The sequence below is a fragment of the Polyodon spathula genome, chromosome 9 (assembly GCF_017654505.1).
Source record: "Polyodon spathula isolate WHYD16114869_AA chromosome 9, ASM1765450v1, whole genome shotgun sequence".
Classification (NCBI taxonomy): Eukaryota; Metazoa; Chordata; class Actinopteri; order Acipenseriformes; family Polyodontidae; genus Polyodon; species Polyodon spathula.
The window spans coordinates 49,198,355-49,215,657 of record NC_054542.1 but is presented as its reverse complement, the minus strand read 5'-3'; the positions used below and the strand labels follow the sequence as shown (position 1 = coordinate 49,215,657).

Genomic DNA, 17,303 nt, shown 5'->3' with positions numbered 1-17,303 from the left:
CCTTCTCTCTTGTTGATTCCATTTGACCACCTCAACCATCCTCTTTTCTTTATTTGACAGAAGCAGTTTAATCGGAGAGTAGATAAACTAAGTGGGTGCCTCAAAACAATCCTTGCTAAGCACATCACTGGGGTCTGTGCTACCAAGTTACTTAGTGAACCTTGACAAATGTGATTCTTGAAATTATGTATTTTAAAAAATACATTGGAGTGCTGAGCCTTTATATCTTAACAAAATGGAATCTGCCTAAAGGCACTAGTGTTTTTCCTTGGTTTATTCCGGGTTTTAAAGAAATGAACTATGTTATGGAGTTGTTGCTTTGATTTCTTTAGTCCCCAAGGCTTGAAACTGAAGAAAGAAGATGTTTGTTTGAATAGGGGGAATTGAGAAGGTTGATGATAAATAACACACACTAACGATGTGTCAGTGCCTCACTTGTTTGTCTATGTGTGCAGGCCTAAAGTACATCTACATCTGAATGTAGAAAAATCACTTCTTGTCTTTACACATCCACGAAGGCAGGGCTTGACAATAACTTTCCATTTAAAGATGTTCGATATTTCCACAGATATCATAAATATTGAAGGTAATGTACTGTACAATATTTGTTTTATTAATTTTTTGCATTATAATAACTGCATGCATGTGCCACTTTGTCAAGAGCATTTTAAAGGCATTATGTGCAACTATAACATAATAGATATATTTCAGTTGCCAGCACTGCTACCAGTACTGTAGTATAAACTTATGCTCCAGACAAATGTCACTTTCACCTTGTTCTTCTTGTTTCCTTCTTGTTAACTTTTAAATTACTCACCAACCTCGTAAATCTGAAACAAAGAACATCATAATGATGGATACTCCAAGGGGTATATTTTATTATTTCTTCAGAACCAATTTACTTGAAATAGAATCCTAGACTCAGGTTATCAATCAATGGAAGTGCTTTAACTTGACAAAAATAATTAGTTCAGGAAATAACTGATTATCTCAAAGTAAAAACATAACAACATAAGTATATTTATGAACAAGATGAGGCCATTCAGCCAATCAATGCAGGTGTAGTTCTTACAAGCTGAATGGACTCAAACCTTTTTCAAGACAGGTCTTAAAAGAATTCCAATGGTTCTGCCTCAACAACATGACTAGGTAACTCATTCCATCCCCTCAGCACGCTCTGTGAAGAAGTCAGTTAATTTGTCAACTGCTTTTAAGACAATAAACTCTTCAATCAAGAGCCACCCCAATGTAAGAATCTTATTGGATTATGCATTTGCTTTCCTTCATGAGCAGTGAGCTTTGTGGATATTACAAAATAAGTCAATGTCAAGAAGGAATATTGAGCCTTGTGTCATGTGCTGGGGCTTACCATTTAGGGATTACAAGACCTGTGCTCACTACCTGTGTTCTGTGTTTGTATTATTGTGTATATATCAAGAGGCATCCCTTGCATGTAGACAGATCATTGTTGTATCCACAGGATGTTGGCAGTCCATTAAGGATGTGTGGTGGGATGGTTCTGGGTTCCTAGAAACAGTTACTGTCTGGAAGGCCAATGTGCCGATCAGTCGTGCCGTCGCTATCATGCCTGTTTTAAGCTCCACAGATGATTATTATTATTTAACTGCACTGTCAATCAGTGGTGCATCCACATGCTTTTGTGCTTGATGTACTGTGCTCCTAATGGACTGTCCAGATCCTGCCCTGTGCTCTGTGTGTCTGGGCAGTAATACTGCTGATACTGACAGTTTCCTGTCCACAGATGTGAGACTGCATTCAGTATTGATTATTGAGTACAAATAGGTTAAAAACATTGATAACACTTTACATTGTTTCTCTGGTTGCTGTGTATTTAGATAGTAGTTATGTAATAAATACATGTGTACTTACACATACTTGCAATGTTATTATGCATAGTTACAATGTATTTAACCTGTAAATCTTTTTGATCGATATAAGTTAGTACACAAGAATATCAGAAAAGGCTTAGGGTTAGGTTTAGAGTTAGGGTTAGTAGGGTTAGGGTTAGATATAAAGTTAGGGTTAGAGTTATATCATGCAAAAAAAGTACACATTAAGCACATTGTCACTGTGTATAATGACATTGTAATCATGTGTAAGTATACATGTATTTACTAAGTAGCTACTAGGTAAATACACAGGGATTAGCGATACATTGTAAAGTGTTACGAGAAAATGTATCAGACAGACAGATGTGGCAACAATGTTCTGAAATATATTACTGGTGAGAGTATGGAATGGGTTACCTAGTCATGTTGTTGAGGAAGAATCTCTTGGATCCTTTAAGACTCAACTTGACAAAGTTCTGAGTTCAATCAGCTACTAGAAACCAGGTGAGCTTAGATGGAGCAAATGGCCTCCTCTTGTTGCTAAATGTTCTTGTACTCTCATGTTGTGTAAAACGTTGTGTTTCCTTTGCAGACGTGCCCTCAAACCCCTATGCTGTGAGGCTGAGCTCAGTGTCCCAGGCAATGGCGACAATCTCCTTCACAAAGCCAGACTCGCATGGTGGGGTCCCCATCAGCTACTACCAGGTGGACTTCAAGGAGAGCGTCTCCGAAGACTGGAAAGTAGTGCGATCCCACGGGATTCTGAGTAAGTCCAGACAGAGGGAGATTAACATTGTCTCTCACAGCCAAGGATAGGCAAGCTGGGATCCATGCCCTAACCTGAAAAAAAGAGTAATGTCAGTGTATTTATACATCTTTTTAATGTTTTATTTTAATGATCTGATGCTAATGTAAAGTTATTGCACTGTGTTTTACATACAAATGCTTCTAGTTACTAATGAAGTTAGAGAGGGTGATACACTTTGAAGCTAAACCTCTGCAGATGAACAGGGAGATGGATGTCCCAATAAAAGGTGACAGGTCAGAATGGTTTGTACTGCATTTCATTTTGTGCAAAACCGCAATGGATCGATCAAGTTAACATGTGCTCACCCTCAACATGCAATGCTTTCATGTTTTCTAAGCATACAGTTCCTGTAATTCCAGCAGTAAGGATTCCCTGGTTTTGAACTAACCCAAGCTGAGAAGTGGTGCTGATTAGGACAAATAGAAAGAGCTGTAACAGATCTTGGCATTTTATTTTTTACTTTTACGTGAAACACCACAGGTGGCAGGACAACTTCCAACAGTAAATACGTGGCGGGGATCCCGAATGGACCATTGGCACAATACACTGTATGCCGCTTCATGCAGCTCTTTAGGGTTAATCTATGCATGGCTAAATAGTCTTGTACTTGTTTGAAAGATAGGCCACTTGGCAATTGGCAAGCAATAATCGATTAATGCTAAACTGCCTGCTATGAACATGTATGAGCATTTTGCTTTGAGGTCAAGTGACATTGACTAAAGTAATGCTATATCACAGTGGGGTGTTTGTGTATAAGTGGCTGTTCAAAACTGCATTTTTACAGGAGTTGAATTATTGACTCTGTCGTTAAAACTGTTAAAATTATAAACCACCTTATTTAATGGTTACAACTTGGAGAGGAGATACTTTGTAAATCTACATGCAAGCAACATCCAGAATTACTTTGTAAAACAGGAAAGGGATGCATTGCATCTAAATCCATTGTATAGACCTTTGGTTGTACTGGGTACCATGCTTTCCAATGCTTAACAGTGTTTACTATTTTATGATTCATTATGCTTTATCATGAGTTTCTGCTGCTTTCTAAACTAACACTATGCATGTTTCTTCATGATTATTCCTGTTTTTACTATGGATGGTTATGTTTAGACTTGCTGCTTTCCAATATTAATCGGTAGAGCTCGTTAAATGTTGAATTCCCAAAAATATGAGTTTGATTTAAATTAATTTATATAGGATAAACGTCGGTAAAAGACTCCAAATAAGAAGTGAAATTTAGTTCTGTTCAACTATCTAATGTTTTGTTCTGTGCATATTATTTTTAATTTATAGGAGGCTGTGAGGTCCAGTGGTTATAGAAAATGGGCTTGTAACCAGGATGTCCCCGTTTCAAATCCCAGCTCAGCCACTGACTCATTGTGTAACCGTGAGCAAGTCACTTAACTTCCTTGTGCTCTGTCTTTCGGGTGAGATGTTGTTATAAGTGACTCTGCAGCTGATGCATAGTTCCCACACCCTAGTCTCGTATCTTGTAAAGCACTTTGTAATGGTGATGCACTATGAAAGATGCTATATAAAAATACATATTATTATTATCATTATTATTATTATGTTATCAGTCTGTGTAATACACTTTTATAGGTGGCGTTTTCTACAGTTTATTTGAGTCCATTCTTAAATTTGTGTAGGATCTTTGTCTTGACAAGGTACAGCTCTGCTGTGACAAAACATTATTTCAATTACAACGTTGGTAACCATGGTTTTGTTGCATGTTGAATATGATAAAGGGGTTACGCTAAATGAGATGGTTCTCAATGACATAAAATTCGATTTCACCCATTCTCTGCTTGAATTAAAAAATAAAGATTAAAAGAAAGGTAAATTCTTTCTAAAATTAACATCGAAATTAATCGTCGATTTTGAAAAAAAAAAGGAATAGTTGCTAGTTATGTTTGATGACATTCCACTATGCTTTTTACGTGAGGTTGTGACGCTTTACAGGACTTTACTGTGCCCTACTCAATACTTTACTCGTCTTTCATATGCTTTCGCTCTTTAAATTCAGAAGAATGTTTGGAGACAGATTTGCATCTCATGTATTTTTCCTAGTTTGTTTCTTTGAAAATGCTGTTTTTATATATAAATACTTGATTGTTTGTTCTATTAAAATCTTTTTGAACACATGGGCTGCATAATTGCTATTAATTAGCCTTTAGGAAACCTCTTCACTTTAATATGCATTATTTAAGTGCAAAGTACTCATCTGCCTATTTCACAGTGTAGCAGAAATTTAAGGGCCTCACTAAGAAAAGAACCAATCAATTAAATAAACCAATCAGTGCCAACTATAATAATAATAGGAAATGCCATATGTCCAAATAAGTGCTTAAAAAAGAATGTAATGTTGTGGACAAGAATGGGGTTGATTTAAATATTAATTTGTGTACAGTTTAAGCCTAAAGAACCCTGTCATTCAACATTCACATTATCTAGGCCACACCACAGATCCAGTATAGTGCATAGTGCCTTAAAGCCTTTGCACCTTCTGAATACATCCAGATGCTTAGTAATAGTAACACATCAGCATCTTGAGATCAGAGGAACTGGGTAAAGATGTAAAGTATCAACACCATATACAAAAAAGAATTTGAAATGTGTAAAAAAAACTTTGTTTTAAAAGTTTGGCTGAGATCCTCCCATCCAAGGGCTAGTGAATGTGTTTGAGTAAACTTCACAGAACAGGTTGTCCTTACATTCATAGCAATAAACGTATTTAGACAAACATTGTGTTAATTAGGTAGCTTTTAGTGTTTTGTTTTTTCTAACTATATCAACAACATGATGCAGCTATATTAAGCAGAGCACCACAAGTGCTGAGTGCGAAGTGGTAACAGCTGTCAAAAGTGATGGGAAGTTAATAAAGGAATGTAAGTGCTAATTCATGCGGTTGATACAGTGCTCAGTTTGGGTCCTCTGCTGTAACTAGACTATCCATTAGGAAGACCACTGAACTTGAAAGACACTAGATTAAAAAACCTGTGGGGAGGAATTGTAGCTGAAAGCAATGAATTGAAGCTTGTACATTTCTTGCAAGAGTTTCCTGGGGTGTTTTCTATGGCAAGCCAAATTATCATTTAGAGAAATCTTAAATTGATTTACAGATATCTCTAAACGGACCTTTAAATGAGATATCTAAAATGCATTTTGAGATATCTTTAAATAATTTAAAGATATCTGAAATTCAATTTAAGAGTACACACACAACTCCTGCTGCTAAAATGGCTATGAGGTTTAGCTGCCAAAAAAAGCAACCAGCAGACTGAGGCAAATGAAAGTTACAGAATTATCCAGACCACCGAAACCTTAGCTGGAGCATTGTGTGCTTTAACAGGCTATTTAACAGGATTCACAAAATGTCAGTTTATCAGTCGAGATGATTATTGGTTGTTAGTTGCATTGAAAATTTATTCTATCCTGTGGTTACTTAGTAAAGCCTGGCCACGCAGCATTTGACAGGCTGCACAAAACGTGACAATAATTGAGTTTGTTAGATAATATGAGGAGAGGTATTTTCTCAAAGAACCAACGATGCATCACAAGTTGTTTTTGAAAAATCGTGATAATAATCGCTGTATGATATTAAGCGAGGTGATATAAAACGAGTTCATATGCACTTGTGTATGTTAACTTTATTCTATACATTATTAAGCTCTAGTAATTGTTATTAATACCCATTCGATTATCCATACGATTATTTTATTTTAGATATCTCTAATTGATTTAAAGATATTTTAAAATGAATTTCAGATATCTTAAAAAGTGCACATTTCAAGATATCTTTAAAATGCAATTTGAGATATATCTAAATGATAATGTGGCTTGCCATGTCTGACAGGGCATCTTAGTTCATTATAAGTTCACATAGAAAGTGTTTCATTACCCGATTCGGAGCAAGGTGAATGAGGAGCCTGCAGAGCAGTTTAAAACAACAGTGTTGACCCCGGTTTGATAGCCACTTTTACTCTAGATAATACATGTTTGTTTCCTTTGCGTGTGCAAAGCTTTTCATAATATCTGTGAAACACCATCACCCCCTTACCCTCAAACATTTCTCCCCAAGGAGGATGAAAACAGAACTCTAACTTTCAAGGGTAAAAATAATCATCAATACAAAAACAAACCTTCAATGTATAATGTCAGAGATAAATTACTTTTTTCAGGGAGTACAAAAATCAATTTATCAAGAAGAAGAAGAAGAAGAAGAAGAAGAAGAAGAAGAAGAAGAAGAAGAAGAAGAAGAAGAAGAAGACTGGAGAATCATGTATTGTATATCTACTAGAGAAATGATAAGCTTGTGTAGCTCTATTAAATCCACTACACTGAACACAAGCATGGAAGCAATTTCACCAGAGTTTATAATAAACAATAAATTCCACTGAGTTCTTCCTGTCTGTTTGTGGCTGGATTTGTTTTATCTGAGACCGGATGCCTGTATGTTTTGCTATTCTGTCTTATTGAGGCAACTCATCAGTGCTGGTTATTAAGAATATATATTTTTTGTACAACAGAATAAAAATAATAATAAAAAAAGACTTTGTAGGGAGAAGTAGTGTTTAGATACCCAATTAAAAATGATTAATTCATTATCATGTGTAATGCTTTAACTCAGTTAGCACTGTTAACTACAAACTTCTCCCAAACTAGGTCAAGGTTGCAAAGGAAACAATTGCACAATAAAACATGCATCATTGTTATATTTTTTATGAATATTATGAAAAATGTATAAATAAAATACAGTGCAAAAATAAAAAAGAAGGTTAATATCAAAACACCATAAATCAGTATATTAATCTCAGTAAGCAATAATAGTCAGATAATATCTCAGCTTCAGTGTAAATATAAATGACATGTGAAAGCAGTCATTCATTACTTGTGTCTGTTCTGTAAGAAGAGGCTAGCTGGCCTCTCAGAAAGATGTTGGATGATTTTTACATGTGTTATGATAAAAACAACAAAGATTCATCTCCTATGAATACAGTTTTATAATCCTGGTACTGGAGCACCATCAACAGGCCAGGTGGTGTGCAGTGTTGCTTTCTCTCTAAAACTGTACCAACTGTGAGTTAGTAAAAGAAAAACTTCTGTACAAACTCAAGTTTTAAGAGGACCAGAAATTCCAGTCACACACAGATAGTGGTCCTTTATTCAAAGTTGTTAAAAAGAGAGATTATCTGCATGATAAATAGTGGTCGAAGAGACTGCAATACACAGTAATATTGAACAGGAATACTGTGCTATTAAAGAGGTAATTAATTAAATACTAAGACAATGTAAATGTTATGAATGGCACTTTAAGTGAGGCTGTCTGCGGACAGTCTATGGCTGCTTTGTGTTTTCAGAAATGTTTCATTCATTGCAATTGGTTTTTTTAAGAGATGCTTACGTGTTCCTAACTATTTCATATAAAATCCATAAATAGTCTTTGGACTGATACTCTGTCTCTTACTAAAAATCTAGAAATGTACAAGAGATTTCCGGAGAGTCATTAAAGAAATGACATTTTATCATCTGTTTGCTCTTAAAAGTTGCAATTACTAGACACCCTCCTCTTTGTACCCTGCTTCTGGGTCCAGATACCCCCCATCTCTTTGCATAAAACAAAACAAACAAGTAACATCTGCAAGCATAGCAAATCTTTTTTAAAGGTCAATGTGTTTAAATATCTAGTGGAAACAGAACAGATGTATTTTAGTCACTGGCAATGTCTCCGTTGATACAGTGTACAGTATGTAACCATCAGGGTTTTTTCGTTTTTGGAAGGAATACCAATTATAAATCAGAAATACTCATTCACCCAGGGTGTACTCGACAGTGCTTCTGCAAGCCTATGTGTGTTCTAGTACTGAGCAAACAGATTGCACTTCACAAATTAGCATCCAGTGGAAATGTAATCTAGGTAGAACCATGTAATCCTCTTTGTTCACAACAAACCTTGTAATCCTTTCTCCTTCATCCCAAACCATCTAATCTTCTCTTCCTATCCTCATAAACCTTGCACAAGCTGATTGTTTCAACATTCTGTCTAGAGTGTTTCTCTTGATTTCCTTAAACACAACTGACAAGACAAAGACTGGGTGTGATGTAATATACTTACTCTGTATATCTGATAAACTTGGATGCACATAATTAAATCATTCTATCAAACACATATCATTCAAAGTGTTTGGTTTCCAATTCTTGTTTTGTAGTTATCATATCATCATCATATTTGTCATATCCTTGTTACTTTTAACAAAGTTGAGCTTAGCAAGATTCATATTAATACATTCTAGACTGTTAGAAGATACTTCTAGGTAGTTGCCCACAAGGACTTTTTGTGTTAAACTTGATTATTAGTCTTACCTTCAACACTTGTGCCAATTGCAATGTGAGTTCATTGCTGCTGCTGACAAGATGCATTTTGTTTGACATTAATAATAAAATTGGACTCACTCTCTTACCTTTATACTTACATTGATGACTTAAAAGACCCTGAGGGGAACTTACTAGAAGCATCTTTTAATTATTGCTATGAATCATGCTGCGCTCAGACTTTTAAAAAATGCATTTGAAGGATGTAATAAAAAGCCTAAAGCAGATTACTGTCTACTGTACAAGGTTTGGCATTTTATTACACTATGTAACACAATTTTTGTTCCTGGGTAGTAAGTGTCATTACCTATTTGCTTATGCCTCAAAAGTATAGAAAATGGCTATTATTCCCCACAAACTTTGCTTTTGTGACCAGGACGGTGATGTTTCAAAATATCGCTATTTCCAATGGGAAAATGGGTATTTACAGTATAATCGTAAATCTCGAAAAACTACTCACTTCTAAATCTTTTGTAGCCATTTTTGTATTACCTTAGTATAAATACATGTTAATTTGGATTCATATGTTGTTTTTCTCTGACTTTATGTGAATGAAAAGACACACATTTGCCCGTTTTCCCATTGGAAATAGTGATATTTTGAAATATCACTGTCCTGGTCACAAAAGCAAAGTTTGTGGGGAATAATAACCATTTTCTATACTTCTGAGGCATAAGCAATTAGGAAATAACACTTACTACCCAGGAACCAAAAAAAAAAAAAAAAAAAAAATTGTTATACGGTGTTATTAGTATGTTGTGGTACATTGTGAACAAGGTCCTCTTAGTCTCTGAGGGCTCACATACACTGTGATGGCTTGTATTTGTTACAGCAATGATTCTGCTTGGTCTCTGAGGGCTTGTGTTTGTTTCAGCAATGGTTCTGCTTGGTCTCTGAGGGCTCACATGCACTGTGGTGGCTTGTGTTTGTTTCAGCAATGGTTCTGCTTGGTCTCTGAGGGCTCACATGCACTGTGGTGGCTTGTGTTTGTTTCAGCAATGGTTCTGCTTGGTCTCTGAGGGCTCACATGCACTGTGGTGGCTTGTGTTTGTTTCAGCAATGGTTCTGCTTGGTCTCTGAGGGCTCACATGCACTGTGGTGGCTTGTGTTTGTTTCAGCAATGGTTCTGCTTTGTCTCCGAGGGCTCACATGCACTGTGGTGGCTTGTGTTTGTTTCAGCAATGGTTCTGCTTGGTCTCTGAGGGCTCACATGCACTGTGGTGGCTTGTGTTTGTTTCAGCAATGGTTCTGCTTGGTCTCTAAGGGCTCACATGCACTGTGGTGGCTTGTGTTTGTTTCAGCAATGGCTTGTGTTTGTTTCAGCAATGGTTCTGCTTGGTCTCTGAGCAATGGTTCTGCTTGGTCTCTGAGGGCTCACATGCACTGTGGTGGCTTGTGTTTGTTTGTTTCAGCAATGGTTCTGCTTGGTCTCTGAGGGCTTGTGTTTGTGTTTGTTTCAGCAATGGTTCTGCTTTGTCTCTGAGGGCTCACATGCACTGTGGTGGCTTGTGTTTGTTTCAGCAATGGTTCTGCTTGGTCTCTGAGGGCTCACATGCACTGTGGTGGCTTGTGTTTGTTTCAGCAATGGTTCTGCTTGGTCTCTGAGGGCTCACATGACTGTGGCTTGTGTTTGTTTCAGCAATGGTTCTGCTTGGTCTCTGAGGGCTCACATGCACTGGCTTGTGTTTGTTTCAGCAATGGTTCTGCTTGGTCTCTGAGGGCTTGTGTTTGTTTCAGCAATGGTTCTGCTTGGTCTCTGAGGGCTCACATGCACTGTGGTGGCTTGTGTTTGTTTCAGCAATGGTTCTGCTTGGTCTCTGAGGGCTCACATGCACTGTGGTGGCTTGTGTTTGTTTCAGCAATGGTTCTGCTTGGTCTCTGAGGGCTCACATGCACTGTGGTGGCTTGTGTTTGTTTCAGCAATGGTTCTGCTTGGTCTCTGAGGGCTTGTGTTTGTTTCAGCAATGGTTCTGCTTGGTCTCTGAGGGCTTGTGTTTGTTTCAGCAATGGTTCTGCTTTCTTGGTCTCTGAGGGCTCACATGCACTGTGGTGGCTTGTGTTTGTTTCAGCAATGGTTCTGCTTTGTCTCTGAGGGCTCACATGCACTGTGGTGGCTTGTGTTTGTTTCAGCAATGGTTCTGCTTGGTCTCTGAGGGCTCACATGCACTGTGGTGGCTTGTGTTTGTTTCAGCAATGGTTCTGCTTGGTCTCTGAGGGCTCACATGCACTGTGATGGCTTGTGTTTGTTTCAGCAATGGTTCTGCTTGGTCTCTGAGGGCTTGTGTTTGTTTCAGCAATGGTTCTGCTTGGTCTCTGAGGGCTCACATGCACTGTGGTGGCTTGTGTTTGTTTCAGCAATGGTTCTGCTTGGTCTTTGAGGGCTCACATGTACTGTGGTGGCTTGTGTTTGTTTCAGCAATGGTTCTGCTTGGTGTCTGAGGGCTCACATGCACTGTGGTGGCTTGTGTTTGTTACAGCAATGGTTCTGCTGGCTAACCTGGAGCCCAACACAACCTATGATGTCAGAGTGGCAGCTGTGAATGGCAAAGGCCGGGGGGAGTACAGCAGAATAGAAAGTTTCCAGACGTTACCAGTCCGTAAGTAAGGTGCACCACTGGGACGCACATTATTATTGTTATAGTGCTCATATTTCAATGAATGATAGTAACACCGTCACCAATACTGAATCAACACCAGGGTAATGTGACGATTTACTATATTTCATTGGTGACTGTAAATAACTAGCTTTTTCACATTGTTTATTAATGGTATGTTCTCATATGTTTATGAAATTAGAGTACATAACTCAAAAAATACTGTTCTCTTTAAAATGTTTTGAAAACAATGGAGACTCATTTCACTGATACGAGAATCATAGAGACTGAGGGCCTTGGGGCCGGGGGATTATAAATGATTCACAACATACTCTGTAAAGCCGGGCTTACACTGTACGATTTCTGCAATCGGGAGATGCAGTGCCACTCACACTTACCGATTGAGCTATGATTTCTAACCTTAGATATCTACACTACACGAGATCTCTTGTCGCGAACTGCGCCTATTTTCATTGCAGAATCGTAGACATCATTCGGGAGAATCGTTGACTCAAACGAGGTGGCGATCGCTGTTGTCTGTGCATTATTTTTTGCACAGAAAAAAAGAATTAAATGTGGAGAAGATCCATTTGGACACGCAATTGGCTTAATAGACGTGGCCAGTACGGACTGATGATGCAACACAAGTTAAATAATAAAATTTAATCTGTTCAAAAAGCACAACACTCGCTCGTAGTACAAAATATTTATTAGATTAAAAGATTGGCATGGGAGATTGGCCGTCAAGCGATCTTCATCAGAATATCAAATTCTAATGAATAATTTGAAGACTTTTAAACTAATAAATATTTTGTACTATGAGCGAGTGTTGCGCTTTTGAACAGACTAGAATACAACTTTAATAGTAGGCTACTACAAGTTTGTTATAGGTTTAAATATGCAAAGTAATCTACATTCTCTCTATTTCTCACACACAGATGTGCACCCCTCCTCCTCATATTTTGTATAAATTAGCAACACAAGCATACAGGTTGGGTTTGAAAGGGATATCGAATACGAGTGACTGGTGAAATTGATTGCCAGTGTGATGAGCGATCATGATAGGAAATGTCACTTATTGTATGTCAAAGAGGGGCACAACCTTTCTCTTCGTCGCTATTGTTGCTAGCTTGTCCTATTGGCTGCTGTAGCATTCGTCAGGAAATCGGCCCGTACCACCTCACACTCTTCACAAATCGCTTTGTTGCGGAGTAAAGTTTTCTGACATGTTAGAAATTTGTCAGGACGTCATAAGAGCATCGGGAGATTGCAGAAGCTATTAATAGGGCATTGTCCCACACTTATCGACAATTTTGTCCCCAAAACCCCAATTTGTCCCAGATTTTAAGAAATTACTTGCCGACTCCTCAGCTCATCAGCGATCAGCAAAAATCGTACAGTGTAAGCCCGGCATAAGCTAAGCTTATAAACAGTTAATTAAGGAAAAATCAAAAATATGTACTGGCTGATTTTCAATGCTTTTGCTCTTGAGCTAATTTTGCACTGCTCCAATTTTCAGAGCTTTACTCCAAAATACTATTTTCAAAAGCATTTTTTTTAACTTGAGAGCAATCACTTACTCCGTAGCTTGATTGTTTTTGCAGTTAAAGGAATTACAACCAACATCGAAAGATCCACTCATCAGGAGTAAAAATACTACTAATAAAAATAAAGAAAAACCATAATTGTACTGCTTGTATCAAGAATTGAATAGATTGTCAGCATAGGGTCAGTGGGTTACAAATACACACATTTTGCTGATGTTAAGTACTGCATTAATTAAACTTAAAAAAAAAGATTGCATTTGTCTTTAAACCCTGTGCATGTTTCCTTATGTGTAGCCTTAACATATTAGCTTGTTAAAAATAACCATTACACTGCAAACTGGGGTTTACACACATAATTAGAGAGGTCTATTTCAAATAAAAACGAATTCCTTCAAGTGTTTTTCCTTCCTGTTTTAATTCGTTTTTCAACCTATTTTCATTAATAGTACTGTTTGCTCCTGTTTGGTTGAGCTAAGAGAATGTTTCTATATGAGGGAATAAATGAAAAGCAGATTGTGTGCTCTGAAGCAAAACCAGGCAGGGATCAGTTGAGAGCAAGTGAGAAAAGCACATTAGTGTACAAAAGAAAAACAGAACAGGTGGTGTCAGTGGATTAATTGGAGGCTCATTTGTGTTTGTTTATGTTGTCTGTAGGGGAGCCCAGTCCCCCGAAAGTGCACGGCCAGAGTGGAAGAGGGAAAGCCTTCCAGCTCAGCATCACCAAGCAGGACGATGGTGGAGCACCAATCCTGGAGTACATCGTCAAGTACAGGAGTGTAAGTGACCAGGGCTTCTCAGCATCACCACACACATGCACCATATAGAATACACACCCATGACCTGTTATCCTTATTGGCCATACACAGAGTGAACAGTAAGAAAACAGATGAAGTTATCACATGGACCTAAAATGCACAGCGCAAATATCTCGCACATATACTGCACAGCACCTTGAAGCTGTCTTACAAGCCTTTTACTCTCAATATCACAGCTCCAACATTTATGTCAGATCAATTCTAACAAATGCATCTTCTGGGCTAAAATGCCTTCCTGGGCTAGAATGCTAACCTAGTCTGTTTCCCAGCTCTGGGCCCGTTCCTTGAGAGTTATATATGCAACTGCAGCTTGCTTTTCCTTAAACTGTTTTCACTTCCAGGCCCCAGCAGATTAGTGCTATCAATGCTCAAAATAGAGTAATCAGGGGGACAGAAATTCCATCTTTCTGGGAACCATGCTGTGACCTTTTAGTTAATAACTTTTTTTTCCCATTTCATGAAGTCTGAGCTTCATAAACATGACATGATATTGGATATGACAGAGGACAATCTCATCCACTGGTGCCTCATTATTTGCTACAGTGCCATTCATTGACATTTTACTGGCCTTAATAAAATAAAATAATAATCTTATCTGCAGCTTCACAGACAGGTTCTCTGAGAGAATGGTTTCAACTTGTAAATCTTGAAATGTTCTGCACTAAAACATGCCATCCATGCACTGTGTGCAAATTAAGTTTTGGAAAATGTTCAGAAGAACGGGAATGTCTTTTGGTCAAGTTAAAATGGGTAGATTACTGGTGGTATTGGACTGCAGGATCGATCGATTTGGAAAGCTAATGAACAGCATATCTGGTTTTATAGAAAATGTAAGTTTGAGCCTGAAAGGCTTAGCAAATGCAGGATGAAGAGGATGTATCAGTGGTGATTAAAAAAAAGACCCCACCTTTTCAATGTATGAACAAAGGATATTCCGACTATGAACTATACAGGGATTGAGAATTATGATTTATATCTGTATATTCAGTACAAAAAAAAGGGGAAATGTTCCAGTGTCGGTATCAACTCAAATAGATGGTTAAAATAGTGAAGAATGGGTGCATTTCAATCTCAGCACTAAGGTGTTCCGTGGTTGAGAGTGGGAGCATTTCATCCTCAGCTCTGTGGTAACCATGGTTGAGAATGTTAAGAATAAGAGCATTTCTGAGCTTTGAGAAGCCCGGTATTAGAGAACGTGGAGGATGTAGGGATGATGTCAATGCTTCTGACCTTTAAAAGACTCGTTATCTGAAAAGTTAATTAATTTGTTTACCCTCGTACCCTCTAAAGTGCCAGAATAAGAACTCATTGAAAGAACAGCTGTCTACATGCATACAGAATGTCTTCTTTATTGATTTCAGAAAGATAAAGATGACCAGTGGATAAAGAAGACAGTCATTGGTGCCAAAGACCAAATCATCCTGCAGCAGTTACAGTGGAACACTGAATATGAAGTTGAGATTACTGCACTAAACAAGTTGGGTCCCTCAGAGCCAGCAGTCTACCATTTCACCATGCCACAGAAGTCAGATATTACAGGTAAGGGATATTGTTTATATGAAATAGTACTTAGGGGTTACAGAGGTAGTACTAGCTCCTTAGGCATTTGTCATGCAGACAGGGGCAACTTGTACAGAATGAGTTTTGTGGATACTGAAAAAAAAAAAAAAAGCTTGTATCTTATAAAACAATATTAAGATATACTGTAGTTAGGACATTTCATCAAAATAATAAGCTTATAGAAACCCAGTATGCGAAATACTAATAAGCCACTGCTATCAAAGTGGGTCACTTGGAGAAACTCCTGTTTTAAAAGTACTGTGAACCAACTGTGCTTGAATTGTCATCTTCGGTTCTTTAAAATGTGTGCTGCAGTTCACATTAAAATAACATTTTCTCATAGTGGCTAATACTAGAGTAGAGAGACTGGAAACGCAGTGGCAGTTTGCAAATCTCAAGGGCAATGATGGTACATATTCAACAAGGCTAGGAAAACAGTTTTATCGGTATGTACAAATTAGTTAAGGTGACCAATCCTGCTTTCTATAAGAAGCAAAAATCAGTATCTTCACCAAAAATGTTCCTGTGATCCGTAAATACAATTTAACAAATGGCAATCTTGGTAAACAACTGAGCCTCCATCTTTCAGGCATCAGTTTAATTAAGGTATATTATCTTTCTGCTAAACAACATAATGGAACCACAGCTTTTCATCAATATCCATCTTGAGTTAACTAGAGTAACAGAGGTAGCAATTCAACCTCCCTGCGGCAAAGTTTATTGTTGCAGTGTATCTGGAAGGTGGCACCTGTTCAGTGTTTTTGCATTGAAAACCTCAGGCTGCATATTGATTTGATTCACTGAATCAATTAAATAAAAGTTAAAGGCACTTTCTAAATGCAAGACTGATTTTGTGAAAATATGTCATAATTTACCGCAATCTCAGCAAATATTTTAACACAAATCTTTAAAAGCAGATGCTCACAATTTGTTTCTATTAAAGTCTTTGCTGAAACTTTATAATGGAAAGTATAGGGGAGAGTATAAACTATATTTATGCAAATGCCTTCCCCAGTGTTGCTATTTCCATTTTAATTAAACTCTTACTTAATAATGAATAATAATTTGATCATATTGCTTCAACAGTATTTAACTCCTTTGGAGGATGTAGGGATGATGTCAATGCTTCTGACCTATATGCTTCTCTATATATATATTGTCACCTTTTTGCTCGCCACACAGGCTCTCACGGGTTCTTCTCCCTTCTGAATCACGACCCAACACACAGGATTCTACTGAAACAGCGCTCATGCGCACTTTTAATAAACACCAAATGAAATAAACACAAAACAAACACCTAGCTCCTATTTGGAGCACTCGCTAAACATAAACCGGAACCTAACTATCACGCAGGACGGCTAAACCGTTTACCTGCCACAAACATTCAAAAACACCCCCTTACACAATACCTCAATACGACTGCTCACTCACACAGTCGGGCTCTTCTCTCAGCAGCAGCCTGGAACAGACTGGCTGCCTCTCAAATACCCTGCACCTGGCTCTAATTTACAATTACCACCAGGTGCAGGGGATTACTAAACAATAAAACAATTACCCAATTAAACCCCATAACACCCAAATGTGCATTCTCACAAGGTTTTTAGCAGGGAAGGATTTTAACCCCCTCCCTGCTATCTCACAATATATATATATATATATATATATATATATATATATATATATATATATATATATATATATATATATATATATATATAGGTGCAATAATGGTAAAATAATAACTCTCAGAACAAACA

General features: G+C 37.6%; 1 protein-coding gene across 3 annotated transcripts in view; it reads left to right on the top strand.

Annotated features, from left to right (window-relative positions):
* LOC121320984 (neural cell adhesion molecule 2-like) overlaps positions 1-17,303 on the top strand; it is a 289,130-nt gene that overhangs the window by 247,085 nt on the left and 24,742 nt on the right. For all 3 annotated transcript variants that reach the window (XM_041259855.1, XM_041259854.1, XM_041259856.1), the window contains exons 12-15: positions 2,443-2,616; positions 11,508-11,627; positions 13,826-13,947; positions 15,348-15,525. In XM_041259855.1, the coding sequence (XP_041115789.1) occupies positions 2,443-2,616; positions 11,508-11,627; positions 13,826-13,947; positions 15,348-15,525 (594 nt within the window). The remainder of the gene's footprint in view (positions 1-2,442; positions 2,617-11,507; positions 11,628-13,825; positions 13,948-15,347; positions 15,526-17,303) is intronic.